The 17,660-nt window shown below is 38.9% G+C and overlaps 1 protein-coding gene across 3 annotated transcripts in view; it reads left to right on the plus strand.

The window, feature by feature from the left end:
- Positions 1 to 12,321, plus strand: part of tafa3a (TAFA chemokine like family member 3a) — a 91,474-nt gene extending 79,153 nt beyond the window's left edge. For all 3 annotated transcript variants that reach the window (XM_051416029.1, XM_051416028.1, XM_051416027.1), the window contains 3 exons: positions 1,775 to 1,924; positions 2,734 to 2,858; positions 11,547 to 12,321. In XM_051416029.1, the coding sequence (XP_051271989.1) occupies positions 1,775 to 1,924; positions 2,734 to 2,858; positions 11,547 to 11,558 (287 nt within the window). In that variant the 3' untranslated portion in view covers positions 11,559 to 12,321. The remainder of the gene's footprint in view (positions 1 to 1,774; positions 1,925 to 2,733; positions 2,859 to 11,546) is intronic.
- Positions 12,322 to 17,660: the final 5,339 nt, after the last annotated feature.

Here is a 17,660-nt window from a genome sequence, read left to right on the forward strand (position 1 = left end):
GTAATAGGTAAATATTGTCTTACTGTATTGTTATTTGTAATTCTGCCCAGTTAAAATTAGTGAGCACTTTCTTGTCACTGACAGCAAGCACGTTATTTGTTTTCCTTATAATCAGGTGATTTACAATGATTGTCTTTGCTCGTGTCACCTCTTGTGATTGCCTATTGTCCATGTGCATCTATCTCTTAAACAAAGTTTGAATATTCTATTCGAGCTATTCCAACTTTTGAAATTAACTTTGACCGGGGGGCGTGCTGGTGGCTTAAAGATAATCACATCAAGGGCATGGAGCCTGACCTGTTTTTGCATCAGTAAGTTTCAGCTCGGTGAAAAGCACTCAATCGGCAATTGTTGTCTTGCCTTTTGTGTGAATGTGAATAGCACCTTATTGATTGGAAGCAAAATGTTTTTAATGTTGTAGATGAGATTTTTGGATTGCTAGCTAATGGGAAGATGGAGGCTCACTGCAATCTATTTTCAAGTCAAGTTCTAAATTGAAAATCTTTACAGGCATAATTAAGGCTTATCTGAAAGGAATGTCAAAACTTTTCAAATGCTTTTTTATTTATTTTTTCACCCATCCAATCCTGATTGTTACGTGTAAATACACAAACATGCTCAGAATGGTAATGAGTCTATGCAGAAAAGTAATGAATATAAAATAAAGGCCAGTATTGATGTTTGAGTGTCCTTGTTATTGATATTGTAATGTACTTTCACGTAAATAAGCAGTTTAGTGATGTTAATCAAGTCATTTTCTAGATGTATGTGTGTTTTTCATGTTATGTAACTACATTAGTAGTTCCCAATGGAGAAATTCTCTCCTCGTCCTCTGGTTAGGGTGGAGGGTCAGTGGATTAAGTATGTTGCTCAAGGATACGTGAGCAGGTGGGGCTGCACTGGGGTTCAAAGCCGGGCTCCTACACCTGGGAGATGACCTGGATTTCAAGTAGCCATTCTGTTTGAATGTTTGAAACAAGACTGTGCCAAGAAATGATAATAAGAATGAGAATTTGTGCTAAGCTAACAGGCTTCCAACAGTGGCTTCATATTTACCATACAGACCGCAGAGTCATCTTCTCAACTAACTACCGGCAAGAAAATGAATAAGCGTACTTTCCAAAATGTTAAACTATTGCTTTATGGTCATGATTTATATACATATACTTGCTAAGATTCTATCAAGTACCTCAGTGAACATAATCCCATAAATAGCCCAGACCAATAATGAATTAATCCTTCTTATTGTTTGTGCATCCAACGCCTGAAATATCTTATTCCTCTGTGCCATAGTTCAAAAACACATCAGTGAGCCACACAGTTACACTGGTTACCTTGGTCCTTAATTATGATGAATATGGCATGGGCACTGTATTTATTTTGAATCAATTCCATATGCACTGTAAATATGTAAATGTAAATATAATAATGTGTATTCATCTCCTGTTTGCAGCAGAAACAAATGAGCTTGCAGCTGAGTGACACAGACAGAGAACAGGTCGATGCTAATGCTGTTTTTCTGGTCTTTTCATGGGATTTGTTCAAATTCAAAAAACAAGGGATAACACAAGCCTTATCAAAAAAAAAAAAAAAAACAGAAAAATTAACACCTGTGTACATAAAAGAAAAGATACAATGTTTACTAGCATATACTTCTGAAGATCTATTATTGGTTGCTTTAATGCTTTATGAGATGCAGATCATAAAAAGTGGAATTACCTGGGTGGAGAGCCGTCAGGTGCATTCTAACCATTGTGTATGTTTGTGCTTTCAGTTCATGTGAAAGCGGGAACCTGTGAGGTAATTGCTGCACACCGGTGCTGCAACAAGAACAAGATCGAAGAGAGATCCCAGACTGTCAAATGCTCCTGCTTCCCTGGACAGGTGGCGGGAACAACAAGAGCGGCTCCATCTTGTGTAGACGGTATGCCAGGCTTCTCATTACAGTTTTGGTAATGATTTGAGACTGAACTTCTGATTAGGGACAAAATGTGGTACGGTGCAAAACTGTCACACCTGTCACTGTGCCTCTGGTGCTTATTTCACTGATTATTTGGGTCTGAGGTTTATTATATGAAAGAAGTAAAAAAAGAAATTTGATTTTTATGATCCTGCTGTTGTGTCCCGGTGGCTTCAAAATCTTCAAAATCAAATCACACACCACTTCATCCATTTCTCTGTTGTTGAGGTTATATCAGACCTGGTGTTGGGCGGAGAAGACAGAAGACCAGGTCATTTAATATCATGTCAAAAGTGGCATCAGTTACAGGTGAATCGATCCCTATCTCCTCTTTTCACTGTAATGGCTCTGACAAGAGCTTCCTCCATTTTGACAGATCTTTTTTTTTCACTGGAAATGTCAGGGGAAGCTGTTTCTCCCCTGTAGGCCTCCTCAGAGCAACTTAAGACCTTGACGTGCCAAGCTCTGCTGCACACTTTATTACCCCTCCTACGTACAAACATCCACCCTCCTCACACTCCACGCACCTGCCCACAACACTCACCGGCTTGACATTGACCCACGCCCTGTAATTCAGACCTACGGGTCTCCACTGTCAGCCAGAGATCAAAAGACGCTCTCTTCAATCACTGTGATGAATATAGAAACCAAAGGTGCTTGTTGTTGCCTCAGCCAGGGCAGAATAATGCTACAGTTTCAAACAGCAGGTTGTTAATTGCCTCCAGTACCCTCTCCGACTTTTTCCTTACTATTTTGTTTCTTTTTCCTCACAGCCTCCATAGTTGCACAGAAGTGGTGGTGCCAGATGCATCCCTGCATGGATGGGGAAGAGTGTAAAGTGCTGCCAGATCTCAAAGGATGGAGCTGCAGTACAGGAAACAAGGTTAAGACAACCAAGGTGGGTCTAATTAAGGGCAGAAAATAGATACTCTTAATTTGTAATACTTAATAGTCATAGATTAGAGCCAACACAAATTACTCTAAAATCCATGGTCTTGGATAATAGTTGTGCTGCCTATAGTAACAGAGCAGGGCTTTATAATTGTTGGAAAAAAGAAAGAAACAAGAGCTAAAGAGAGCACTAGAGAAGATTTCTTTTATCAACTTCAGATGAGAGCATAGCAGAGCAGGCAGAGTAGGAGGCAGCAGGAGAGGAAATGTGACTCATAGGGGAGAGTCACTGAAGTGTTTCTTGAAACGATCGGCTTACAACAGTAGAAAGGGGTGAGTTAAGTTCAGCTATCTGTTTAGCTACATCTTGCATTTTGTTGTAGAAGTCAAACTACATATAGTTTATCGTATTTTTACTTATGTTGCTAATTTGGTAGAGCCAAGTAGATCAGGTTGTCAATCCAGGAGCCCATCAGCTTAATGTATTGTGGAGAGAACGGTCAAGTATCTGTATTCCCTTTTCTGCTTTCACACCTAGCCTGTTTGGTTTGGTTTAAACAAAGGCTTTTGGTTCTGTTAGTTTAGTCTGGTGTGAAACCTGTCAACTGAACTGAATATCAAAAGCTAAACTGTTAAATCCATCTGCTGATATATTTCTGATATACCGTACAAAGTCAATGTTGCAGTCTCAACATATAATACCATAATCTATTGTATGAGCTCATCAGAGAAGATAAATAAACAAATAAGGTTAGGAAATATGATGCATGGCTTGCTGTCAGTCTTCAGAATTTTAAGTCCCCACGTCTGTCCATGTAGTGCTGATGATGCAGGATGACAGTCGTATAAACTGTCCAATCAATGAGTTACCTATCATTTACAGCTGTTGGTTCCTTTGTAAATAGCCCGTATGAACATGAAACGTATCAGAACTAAAAGCCAAAAATGTATCATATATATTTTTCCTTGGTCCAGACAAATTAAACTAAACTACAGGTATGAGAGGCACCCTAAGATTCAATATAAATTTTGGCCAAAATCAAGAACCAGCAGACTGTTGACGGCTAAAAAGTTTGTTTTTGCTTAATAGAGATTCGATTTTTAATGATGATTTCCTACAGGACTATAAAACAACCCCAAAACAATAAATGTTGAGTGTGGACAAGACTTAGGCTAATTGGTATAAGACCTGAGACAAATCTGTTCATGTCTCAATAATGAATTGAACATTAAGCTACTGTTGTTGATAACAATTAAAATGAAAAGGAAAAAATCCATGTTTTCCTTTATGACATTATGCCATTTTGATGATTGTTTTGTCAAAGTATCAGACATATTTCAGACTGACAAACCATGTAATTTCTATGGCAATTTAATTATAATTTCACATATTTGATTGAGAAATGATTAGCACTCATAAATATACCATAGTTTGATGACTGTTCTATGATGCCTGTGCTCTCTCATCAATAACCATTAAATATTTCTGGGGTTTTCATCACATGCTGAGATCTGAGCTTGTTTTAAGGCTAAGAAATCTAACTACAAAACAGAATATTTAGTGTCAAAATTATTCATGAATATACATGATGTGTCACGTTAATATATGCAACAAGACATTTGTCTTGTTTCTGCTTGGACCTACTGTATAATTTCACAAAACCCTGGAATTACAGGGTTGAAAGAACATGCGTCAGATTGATTCACTTGAATAATAATAAAACAATAATAATAATAATGATATAAATATATAATATTTATATATTTAATAAGATCACATATAAACTCTCAGTTGAGAATAAAAAATATGTTTATAAATGGATCAAAATAAATATAGAAGCAATATTATCATGACACTGTTCTCAGTTGGCAGTTTAGGTGAGAAATTAGATATGGAGGCGCAGAGCACAAGACAACTTTGCAAATGGAAAATCAATTATCACTTTCATAATAAACAGTGTGATTGTACACAAGTGAGTTCATTGGTACAAATTAGAAAACGCAGCCTCTTGGGAACTGAGCAGGAATCCAGCTCGCATGTATCCATCTCATCCTCGTGGTTTTAGCATTAAAGGTAAGAAAGAGCATGTTTGAGTCGGGTCCTCTGACTTCAAAAGTGCGAGGGAGAAGCAAAACAAAGGCAAGCAAAGGCAGGAGAAAGACAAACAAACAACAAACTAAAATCCCTCCAGGAAGCCAAATCGTCGAGTGGGATGTGCTGAGGCAGGGCAAGACGGCTCAAGCTGTAGCACTTCCAGAGATTAATAGAGGTTATCTGGACGTGTGTTTTGGGTTTCAGGGTGTGGTAGACCTGAAGTGGATAGTAGGTGAGGAGGGGGGGACGCAGTGGGCCCTTAGCCATCCATCACGGCCCAGTGTTTGACTCACCAAACGCCTGTAGTTGAGCTGCCTCTTCCATTATTCATGGCTACAGGAGGCCTGGTCGAAGCAGAGCTTTTTATTTTAGCCGGGTTAATAATTCATGCCCTCTCACACAGCCATGGGAAAGCAGAAACAGAGGCACAGACAAGCAGGGGTCCAGGTGGCTAGTAGAACCCTTCAGAACCTCGACTCTTTTTTGATTTGGGAGTCAGCGGGGGTCGCTCCATGCTCATGGCACTGCTGCCTCCCATAGAGAGCCAGCAAGGGACGGCATGTGTATGCTAGAGGGCTCTGTACCTGAGCTTCCTGGTCAGTTAACATCATTCTAAAGGAATAAATGGAGGGCTCTGCTGAGGATTGAGCTCAGTATTGTGAAATAAGTGACACCGGTTCTTTTAAAATTACTTGAAAATTCATACATCAAAAAGTCCAAACCTATCCTGCATAGCTTAGATGAACATATCAAGAAAAACTTTGGAAGATTAAATATTTACATTCCTTCTGAATATAATATACCAGTCAAGTCACAAATTGTCAAAAAAGTCTCAACTCAAATCTTAAGGTGAAATCCAAGTGAGGCTTTTATAAGTAAATTGCATGTCAGTCACAAGCCTTTTAGGTTTGTGCATGCTGAATTTTTAAATAACCTGACATCTGAAGACCAAGTCCAAGTCCTTTCACTGCATAGGCTTAGGGCTTACTCAGACCAAATCAGGTGCTGCAGTGAAATAAAACCTTCTCCCATTCAAGAAAAGCAGCGACGGTGAAGAAGTTGAAATCAACTTTTGGAGAAACATCACCTGATGTCACACTGCATTGGCCAATCCAGCGGAAATATATCACTGAAAGAGGCGCTATCCAGATGGAGTTCATGAACCAAACTTTAAATGTCTGTGTCTGGTTTGCAGTCTACGCTGCAAAACAGCGATACCAAGAATATTCCTTTGGTTTGCGTCCATTTGCTTTAAAAATAAACACCATAATAATCGCTGCAACACCGAATGTAGTGAATATGGCCTAAAAACAACTAGCTGGTGAACAAAGTTGAGCATTTGGCAGCTAAAAAATGGGATTTTCCTCCACGAGCTATTGGAGACAGCACACTTCAAACTTGAATAGGTAAAGCTTGGCTCAACCAGCAATCTCTTATGCTTAATTAATGAAAGATCTTTTAAGTAGTTTCTTAAAATATCATTTGTCAACATGTTTTTACTTGTATTATCATTTTTTATTTACTTTAAAATACACATTACTGAAAATTATTTTATCCATTTTATCATAAAATTGAATGATTTTATAATTTACAATTACAGTTGTAAGTCTAACCTGAGTGCAAGTCTGCAGTCCTGCGTAATGCTATATTTTTATTGTAGTTTTTTTCATATATATATCAATGGTAAAAAAGTTACTACTTTTAGTCAATATTTTCTCAAAACTGCTATATTGGTATGAAAAAAAACCCTCCTCAGTTGCAGTACATGCCCCATATGTTCTATAAATACTTTATTCTTTGATGTCCAGCAGTGGCATTGTTGATAAAAAATGATGGTGTCATTTCACCTCATGATGAAGTCACATCAATAAATCAGACGTCTTGACACCCTGCAGGCCTCCTCTCGGACAACTCCAGTTGTTACCTCTTTCTCTGCATGTCCGGCAGTAGCTAGTTTTATAGTCCTGCTGGTAATGTCAGGAATTATAACCCTGGCAGCTCCTGCTTTTCACTTCCTATCAATCAGAGGACGGAAGGCAAAAGAACCACAGAGCCTTTCCACTAGACAGGTGCTATGATGCTTGTTCAGAATGTGTTGAGGGTACGTGATGGATAGCTGTCTGAGCTTGATTTTTTTTCAAGATTTCTAGGGTCCTTTTTGAGGCTACAATGTGCATGTATGTAGCTCCTGATTTACTAAGGCAGTCGCTCATTACGCAGTAGGCTCCTTGACTGCGCTTGGGACTGACCTCCAGACTAATTCTGTAAGTGATTGACAGCTCATAGGCGCAGTTGTGCGGTGAGATTTCTATGAGAGAGAATTTATGAGTTTAGAGAATAAATGATTATGTAGTGATCTTGAATCGATGTTTTCTACAACCGCAGTCAAACTCGACAAGACAAAAATGTTATTACTCATAAAATTATAATAGGTACGGCAGTAAGGCTGAGTCCTTGCTGCAGCGGCCATGGGTTTGACCCTGACCTCTGACCTGTGACCTGTTTCTGCGTGTCATCCCCTCTCTCTTCTACTTTTCCTGTCACCTTTCAGCTATCACTATCAATTACAGGCAATAAAAGCCCTCCCCAAATTTTTTTTAATAAAATAAATAGAAAATCTGAAGGGCTAGTTATATTATGAATGTGATAGGATACAAAGAAAACTCTATGGAAAGTGGTGGAGATAAATATGGACATTTTAAGCGTCACTATGAGGCAGGAACTAACATGAACATTCATAGCCATATCTCCTTAGACTCCAGCCACTCTGCAGTGCTGTCCAATCCAATCAGTAAGAGTCGCTAGTGCATTGACAATGACATAATCCTTCACTGGCTTCCCACCCACAAACACTGCCAGCTGTGTATATGGTATATGCAGTCAAGCTGAGGGTGCTGCTGCCATGAATTGAACTCTGGTCTCATGAGCAAGCATTTTACCCATCTGCTGTATACAATATGGTTTGATTATTTTCATTACATCGCTATAGTATCAACAATTAAAATGCATAATTTCTATGTTTTTGTTTCAGTCTCCTGTTGTTTTAAATGGCTGTAAAAGAAGTTGTATTCAGACTAAAACAGTGACAGGATCGTGTAGTGGGCTTTCTCACTACCGGCGTGCTCTCACTCTCATTCACTGTCTATATAGCCTGACCACAGCTGTCTCTCTGTCCGTCTCTCACTCAAATGAACGGGCACAAACCAAAGGAAGCTTCTTGGTATTATGCAGCATAGAAGCCAGATGCAGACATCAAAGCTGGGTATACGGAAAACACAACTGGGCGCGTATTATAGTTTGCTCCATGAACTCCGTTTGGATAGCACCTCACCTAATCACCGGACTGAGGTATTTAACTGTTTTATTGTAGTGTTTTAGGACCAGTTAGTTCTTGTGGTTTCAATCTGCTTCAGAATATGTTTAATGTTTTCACTACAAAAGAGCTCATGTCACTGAAATTGAACCAAGCTGTCTGTTAGACTCTAGTTCTCAGCTTATATTGTCAGTCAAAAACAGAGTGTGAGTGAATTGATTTAAAAGGATGAAAGACAGTGTGAGACGTTTAGTCAATGGATAGCCTGAAAAGAGGAGCTAAATGATTCTATTGATGATTGATTTCTTTTTAATAGTAAATTAAGACATTGCTGAAGGCTGACACTGGCCATGCAATCTATGCATTTAGAGCAACGTTGAAACATGAAATAATATACTTTTAATAAGGAAAGCTCAAAAGAATCAGACAATCATTGCATTGAAACTCTTAATATCTTTATATTCCTTATTATAATGAGTATGGGACACACACACGTGCACACACACGTGTGCGTCATAGCTCTCCATCAAAGGTAGGGTCTTAGTTTGTTTGTCAATGGGTCTTTGAACCTACAGCTGACCAGTCAAGTGTATTCTTTCATCCTGAAGCAGCTTAAGCATCAAACCCTGAGAGCTGCCTTCTGTTCTCCTGATTCCCCTTTGTCTGTTTACTCACCGATAACGCTCACAGTGACACCCACAACACACAGCATGCTAATTGCTTTGATAAGGTTTCACTTTACCTCACACTTTTGTTTCTGCTGCCACATACATTGTTTTGTTTTAATTTTGTTTGTCTGAACTCTTTTTACCCCTTATATTTATGAGGTGAAATTTCCTTTCAAAGCTTCTCCTGCAATTATAAATGTGTTCCCATTTGTAATATTATGTTTTATTCTTTTCTTTTATAATTAGAAGGAAACAACAAGCACAGAACATGTGTAAAATAGAAATTGTCTACATAACAATTATCAATACAACAATATTCAGCATGAATGTGCTTGTACATGCATTTATGAGTTGATTATTGCAGCAGTGCAGCAGTTCCAAAATATTGCTGCGAGTAGAAGTGTGCTGCAAGCCATCACTAAAAATAACTGACTCAACTCAATATATGAATGTAAAGACAGGTGACAAATCAAAGGAAAAACCTGAATGAATGAGTAGTGAGAAAAAATGTAGATGCTTTCATACAGGACACAAGGGGTCGTTGAAGGGTTTGATGAGAATGGAAATGTTGTGAATCATTTGAACACCTATGGGAGGATGGAGAGAGTTCCAGAGAGGAGGAGGTTTGTGTTGGTTTCATTGCATTTGTATTTCCACAACCTGCTGCTGGAACAGTAACAACATGAAGTCATTTCCATATGCTCTCTCACACCCTTGATTTTTGAGGATTGTCACATGGAGATGAAAATTAAATTGTGACTCCCCAAACAGCAAGCACTGTTTCTTCAGTTGCAGCATAAAAATCACACTTCCACAATATATTGGAATTGTATTGCTCGGTAGACTGATTGTGTGCAGTAAACCCCTTGTTGGTTAAACTGGTGAGGCCCTGCCAACTGCTAATTGAATGACAGTTATGTGCAAATATTCACACAGGAACACCTGTGTTTAGTTCAGTGTGTTTGCGTGTGTCTCTCTCTCTCTCTCTCTCTCTGTGTGTGTGTGTGTGTGTGTGTGTTCTACAGTAGCCTCCTACATCAGAGGGCAAGTCAAAAAGTTACTTGCGTTCTACTTTTAAAGGGCAAACCAACAAGGAACAACATTCACCTCCACGAGTATTTTTAGAGTTATGCTTAAAGTGAGAGTAGTACAAACTGCATCTTTCAATCTTTTAGATTAATATTCATGAAAATGCCTGAGAATACTTATGCCAGCAGTATGCCATCATGAATAATAATATTCCCTCTGTTTGCATGAAAATCACAGAGCATGATGTACATTGCATTACGTCTGACTTCTAGCTTCTCACTGTCTTCTCTCTCTTGCTGCATAACACCACAGATGTTTGAATTATAAACACACCAGCTGGGAATGTACACACCTTCAACCTGTCACAACCTGTGTTTTGACAGATAGGCTAGTGCTAGATGTGCAGCACTAAAACAAGAGTTTGTCTTCATGACAAGTCGATGGTAGAAAGTAAAAATCACTCATCAGTTGATAGACAAAAACGTGAATGATCATAACAGCGTTTATTTGAGCTAAATGGTAATGTCAGCATGCTGTTATATGCAGAAAGACAATGCCGGCTAATGGACGTTTAGCAGGTGTTGCTTAAAAATAAATATAAAAACTACTAAAGAAATCCACCCTGTAATTACCTTTCTGATTAAAAATCTTAACAAGGTAATCGAAAACATTGTCAAAGACACCAATAATGGCATTCAACAAAAATGGATTTCTAAAATAGGCGATCAGTTGAACGAGGAAGAGTGGAAGCCAGTTTTTCATAGAAAAACAAATTATAAATATTGGAAGGAATTTATGTGGAAATTCTCTCATTTTCTTTTTCTACCTAGTTTTTTAATTATTCTTGCATTCAGTCATAGTGGATATAGTGGGTATGCTTATATAGAATACTCAGAATTGAAGCCATGAAGCAAATAACTAGGAATCAGCAAAAAAAACTAAAAAACTTAACTCCATGAGTTCAAAGACCGAAAGAAACAATACTGGAAATCTCAGAAACTGAGAGAATAACTTATAGAGTTAGAAAGAGAAGAAAAGATTTGGTTTAAGTGGATGAGATATGAGGCCATGAATTAATTTACAGAATTATTAAAATTTATAGTAACAAAAAAATATACAGAGTACAGTCTTCAGAAAACAGATACATAGACATAGACGTACTTAGAGTATACATCTTAAAGAAATAAACACACACACACGAAAAGTTAAGCGCTTATTTATGTAAAAAAAAACTTGGGCTTAAGGAAAGTGTGGTGGACATGGATTTTCTTTTATTCTAAACACAATTCTTTATTAAACTTGATTTTGTGTGTGTGTGTGTGTGTGTGTGTGTGTGTGTGTGTGGCTACACTTCTGCTTAGCTAAAGATGGCTCAGCTGTAATAAATACAGTGGGTTTAATTATTCCACTCCTCTCCCAGTGGTTTCTGTCATATAAGCTTGTCAGATGGCACTGCTTTTTAGTGTTACTAATACTATTTGTCATCATTAATTACTCAAATCCCTTTTTACTCCCAGCATCCATTCCTGTCACTGACACAATTTTCTTCTAATTCCTGTTTTTTTTCTTTTTCTTTCCCTTTCTTTTTAGGTCACACGATAGTTGTCTGTTTCCAGGATAACCTTGATTGGAACCAGACGTTGCTTCTTTGACCAACACCGTAGGACATTTGGATATCATGTGTTTTGAGGATTGGTGGAAACCAGGGACCAACAAGGACAATAATCACGGACATTCCACTGAACGAATGGAAGAAAAGGACCATGGAGCATCATATAAGACTACATATCCAAAAAGATTCCTGACTTTAGATCCAGCATCAACAGTAGCTGTCTCTGAACTCTACTGCCCACCAAATCTCTCTTTGTATTATAGTTTTATTCCTATGGACTAGAAGACTCAACCATGAAGATATTTATTGACTAAAAGACTGTGGATTACACCAGAAAAAAAAAAAAATCACCCTAAGACAAAACCATGTGATGTGAAACTTTTGTGTTATTTTCTTGCCACAGGACTCTTGATGCATATCTGTGTTGAAGATCTAGTGAGATCATGAGCATTTTCATTCCTTTTAGCCTTATGCAGCAGATATCTCCTCTGTTTCTCTTTTTGTTGATTTAATACTTTTAAGTGTTTGGCTTTCTTAAGTTTGTTAGGATGTCATGTCTTATTTTTAAAGACAAAAGACAATGCCACAACTATAAAACCCAGAAAAAATGTAATGATGTTTGACTACAGGTCACCAAGGGTCAACACAGCTGAGTTCTGCCAAATGTTTTAATGGTATCTGTTGTTTTTGAAGCCTGGTGACTACCATTGATTACAAATGTCGATATTATCTCAATAAACCTAACCCAATGGATATCACTGTTCAGGAAAATCTGGGTTTTTACAGTCTGTGTTGATACTCTTTGTATGCCAGGCCACAATGCTGTATAGGTAAGAATGGCTGAGACTTCAAATTAGCAGGTCAAGCGAATAATAAGACAAAAAAAGAGGAGGAGAGCTCATAGCTAACAAATTGTTGTGTTGAAATGTAATATTCAGGAAATGCAAAAATAGGCCAAACATACAAAGGAAATATCTCACCGCACCGTTTTCTTAAAATGAACAGACTTCACAAAAAGCCATTTGAAATCTGGTCCAGGGAGGGACTGATAATTAGCTCTCAACCTAACACAACCCTAATCCTATTTGATTCATTTCCAAAGCTAGATGTTGTCGTCCTCCAAGCCTGTCATTATTGTGCTGAATTAATGATAACCAATGATTGGTGATGGGTGGTGGTCCAAATGATTTCTTGTAAGGCGTTGCCTGTTAAAAATCCCAAAAGGATTGTGAGTGCATGTCATTAAAAGGTTACAGAAAGTAAACCTTTTGAGGCGTTCAGGCTGGGTAATGGGGAAATAAATGGATAAAGAAAAGACCAAAGCACAACGGAAAAGGATTATTCAGCCCTTGTGGCCATCCTAGTCGTCTGAATCTGTGTAGTCCAATGGTGAAGGAGCTGTCCATCCATTTTGACTCATATATATACTGTGGCTACTATCATTACCGATATCAACATGCAGCTCCATTCCCATCTCTGTGGAAGTCAAACGGGTTAGAGGCAGGCTGCTCTGAGGAGGCAGAAAACAGTCAGAGATGTATTTATATTTCACCTGCATGTGACATTTACACCTTAGGGACAGGAAACTATGGTATCTATAATACAGGGGCCCCTTCTCTGATGTGATAATAAGAGACATTTCTGCAATGTAATTTTTCTCCATAGCTGTCATGTTTATGACTCCAACACAACCATCAGCATACCATATGTGCATGAACGATAATCAAAGAATTTCTAGAAATGTTGCCTGTTGCAGCAGAGAAAGCTTTAGTCAGTTGTAAGGATGTCTAGACTCCAAACAAACCACCACTTTGTGGGGAATTTTATATTTTGTAAGTCAATTTCCGTCTGTAATTGAAACAGTGCATTCACCGCAGAATGCTCCTTATACTAAACATAATTAATTAAGCAAAAATGTAGATGGCTCGCTCCCAAAGATCAGACCCGAGGGACTGGCGCTGAAGGGGAGAAGTGCGGAGGGCTGCTATGGTTAGTGATCCAGGTTGCTTCTTGTTTGGTTAGAAATCATTAAATTACAGTAATGACTAATTTCTCATTCCTGCATGCAATTCGCCGGAGACCACCATGGATTTAATAAAGAGCTGGCGATGAATTACAAACAGCAAACGGCTGAGGAAAGGCTACGTGATTATACGGAGTAATTCAAAAGTGCATTAATAAAACAATACAGAAACATTGCTAAATCATTTGAGATAACGGCTATTTGCATAATTCATTAAGATTAATCAGACCAGGCAATCCACCACAGTGTTCCAAGGAACAGAAAGAGAGAAGACATGAATCCAATCCCCTGGAAAAACTCTTTCTATCTACAAACAATGATACAAATCTACCCTTGGATCAGAGAATTAACCTCTGTGCACTTTACAGCCCCTGCAGTGTTGAAACACAATCCTTCAGTCATTCACCTTTATGTGGGCTAATATTCTATTAATAATGAAAGATCTTTTCATACCACGACTCCTCTGGGTTTTGTTGCTCTGCCATAAAAGACCTTCACAAAAGTTGAATGGAAATGCATTCTGCGTGTCTGGAAACCACAGCGTGGATCTGAGGGCTGGCGGTTTGACAATTCTGTGCGCTGCTATTGACTTCGGTCTTTCATTCTCTGCAGTACAATGAGTCGGGAAGGATGCAGATGGGATGAGTTTGGCAGCGGTCACGGATCACATACTGTGGATAAGTCACCTGTTGTGTAGTAGTATGTAGTTTGTACATTTCTTTTTCTAAGCTAAGAGATGGCATCACTACTCATGCTATCACAATGTCTTCAGTTCAGGTATTGGTGGGTTCAAGCAGTCACATTGTGTTTCATTACAAAACTAGCCAATCACTGTTTATATGGAGCTCTGCACCCAACGCACCCAAGGATTTATGTTATGATTGTTGCTGTGGCTTCTGTGGTCTTTTAATAAGCTTTTAGCCAGGAATTCATGCACTATTAATGTCCTGTGTATACCACAGAAGAGCTATATTGCTGTCAGTCAACAGTAAGTCGAGCTCCATGGCTAAAATTCATTCTGTGATAATGTTCAACCAACTAAACCAAGGAAGGCAATGAGTACTAGCCAGTCAGAGCAGGTACGTCACCAAAATGTGGCATAAGGTAAATACAAATTTACAAATGGAGCGAAGTCTGCGAGCTAGTTCAGGCAGTCAACTTCAGCTGCGCTGATTACACACATGACATGCCTTATTCCATAATCACTAACCAAGCGCACCCTTCCAATCTGGCGGTCTATTTAAACTGCACAATTTCCCAGCTCTCCCTCTGCTCTGTCAATGCCGCTGTTGCCCTGCATCCGTATTGCTGCTGCTCTGTAAGCTATTGCTGCCTGCTGCGCTGTAAGCCCCACCACCACCCCAGCATCCACCTATAGGCTCCCACTGGGGGTTAAGGTATTTGCGCGTCACTCCCCAATATCAATATGTAAACATATCTGCGGGGAGTGATGAGGTCAGAGCCTAGTCGCCAAAATCTAAATATGCTAAACATTTCCAACGTGAGTTGGCTGACTGAACTAGAGATTAACTAAACACTGGAAACATTGAGCTTGGCTCTATTCAACTGGAACAAAATCAGCCAGCCAGCTCCTCTAAAGCTCACCGATTAACACAATTGTATAAATTACATGACATGACTTCTTGGAATCTCTGCTGCTTCCCTGATTCCAAGAACTATTCTGGTACATAGATTTTTGTGCTAAGCTATGCTAACTGGCTGCTGTAGGTTGCTTCATGTTTACACGAGAGTGATATCAATTTTCTCATCTTACTCTTGGCAAAAAAGTGAATAAATGTATTTCCAAAAATGTCAAGCTATTCCTTTAAAACTTTTATGAATATGCTAAATGTTTGTAAAATATTACAATTCTATAAAATTACTAGTAGTTATTATTTATTATTAGTAAGACAAGTACCTCACCCTGCACACTGAACTTCTTCTACTAATTAGATTATTTGAGTTGGGTTATAGTTTGTAGGTTATTAGCGTACACAGCAGTGGGTTTCATTGCATGTTCAACAGACTGAAGCTGCTGATTAGTCCTCCCACACCTCCTCCCTGGTCAGCCATCTGAAATAAGAAAATTAGTAAAATGGCATTTTCTAGCTCTGGTCAAGGAGGTGCGCACATCTTATTGGAAATGTATAACACAACTCACCAATCCCATTTTTAATGGAAGGCCAAAATGAGAGCAACATTTCAGTATCTCAAAGTTGCAGCTTTCTATTTCTTTTTAGTGTTTTTCTATCGAGGAATATGTAACATGAATTATGAAAATACCTAACTGAAAATAAATTGACTAACAACCAATTTGTTTTTAGGCTTATCTAAATCAAGCAAGATTGTAATCACAGATTGGTAGAGACAATTTTCCTTCTCCCGAAGAAAAACAGAAACAAAGCACAATGCACATTTAGATCTATATCAAGAAGGGTCTTGCACTTTACGAAATGTGCACACTGAAAACAGAGCTCAGTTACACAAACACCATCTGGTGGGTTTGCCAGGGTTTATCTTGACAGGATGAATTACTTTGAAAAACTGTCAGATACACCATGCAAAATTAGATTTTCTCATTTCATAATGAAAGCTGACGGACTGTAATGAAAAACCACTCGATCTTGAAAACACCCAAGATGAACTGTAAAAGTCTAACTGGAAAAACTTTCCCCTTTTTTTTAATCGAATTGTGTTATTCTCTCTTTTCAATATCTGGGATATTTTTCGTCCCTAAATTGGATGTTCTAATTCAGTTGGGTCGGAGTTTGATGTTATTTCTGACGGCTGTTTGTGTTATTCTCGTCATCCGTAAGCAGTTTATTTTGAAGTGAGTTGTGCCTCTCTCTCTGTGTGCACTGCTGTGACCTGAGGCATAATGGGATTATCCTGCTCAAGGCAAGACATAGATGCCTTGAATTCTAATATCAAAGTATTCCTCGCTGTACCTGACACCTCCTCCTCTCTCTGTTTCTTATGCCTGACTGGACTGGGAGGCGATTAGCTCATGAATCACGACACAGCCCGCAAGCTGCTTCTGCAAGTCATTCACACATCCTGTTGAGGCCTCCTATCCGAAGTTGTTATTTTTCCTTTTTTTCTGGCTATTTACAAAAGGACATACTGTTCCTTCACATGCACAACAAGATCTGTGTGAAGCGAGTGTCAGCTAATCGTCCTGGGTTTTTCTGTAGCCCAAACTGCTTCAGAGGACTCCGACTGAGCTGCCCTGCTCAACAAGTCTGAGGCTGTGTGCTGTGTGCTATAGGCGCCCATGTCCAAGTATGGCGTTGACAAGACATTAGTGCTGGCCAGTACATTTGCTCTCGCACCTCATCAGAGACACTCTCAGCTCCCGCACTGCATTATCACAATGCCATCGGGTCAGTGAAAGGGCCTGCTGTAATTTGAAAAGGAAATTATCTTTTGTGGAACTTACTCAAACAGACCAAAAGAAGGGGAAGAAGAAAAGGGTGGGGGTGAGTGGGTGTCTATAGGCAGGGGGAGTTGATAGAAAGGTGAAAAATACTACTTCCTCTCTTGGCAACCTGTGAACAGGTTAATGGGAGTGAGGTTTGCAATGAGCTGATATCTATCTGGATGGGCAGAGAGGGAGAGGCAGAGACACACAAAATGACATTCTGATGGATTTCTAACTGCCTTTTTTCTCCTTGGCCCCATTTTGAGTCGTGTAACTAGGCATTTATTTATTTATTTACCTCCTTTCTTGACGCCGTAAATAGCATCCATTATTTTGCTAATGGTCAGGTTACTCTACACCAGGAGGAGGGCCAGCCCCAGTGCAACATTTGATGATTGAGGGGGCCAGTGAAATTAAAGTATCTTGATATTTTCTTTTAGAGGTAGGGTCAATGGACTGTCATTCCGCTAAAAGGGATCTTCCATTATGTTTGATGTGTGCAAATGTCCCTCACTGCTTTAAAAAGCAGCTGGACTGCTTGTTTTTTTAGACACACGATCCGTCCACCCCTTTGATCCACGGTGAAATATCTCAACAACTAATAAATGGATTGCCATGTCATTTTCTACAGACATACATAGTCCCCAG

This window comes from Dicentrarchus labrax, unplaced genomic scaffold (genome assembly GCF_905237075.1).
Source record: "Dicentrarchus labrax unplaced genomic scaffold, dlabrax2021, whole genome shotgun sequence".
NCBI classification, from domain to species: domain Eukaryota; kingdom Metazoa; phylum Chordata; class Actinopteri; family Moronidae; genus Dicentrarchus; species Dicentrarchus labrax.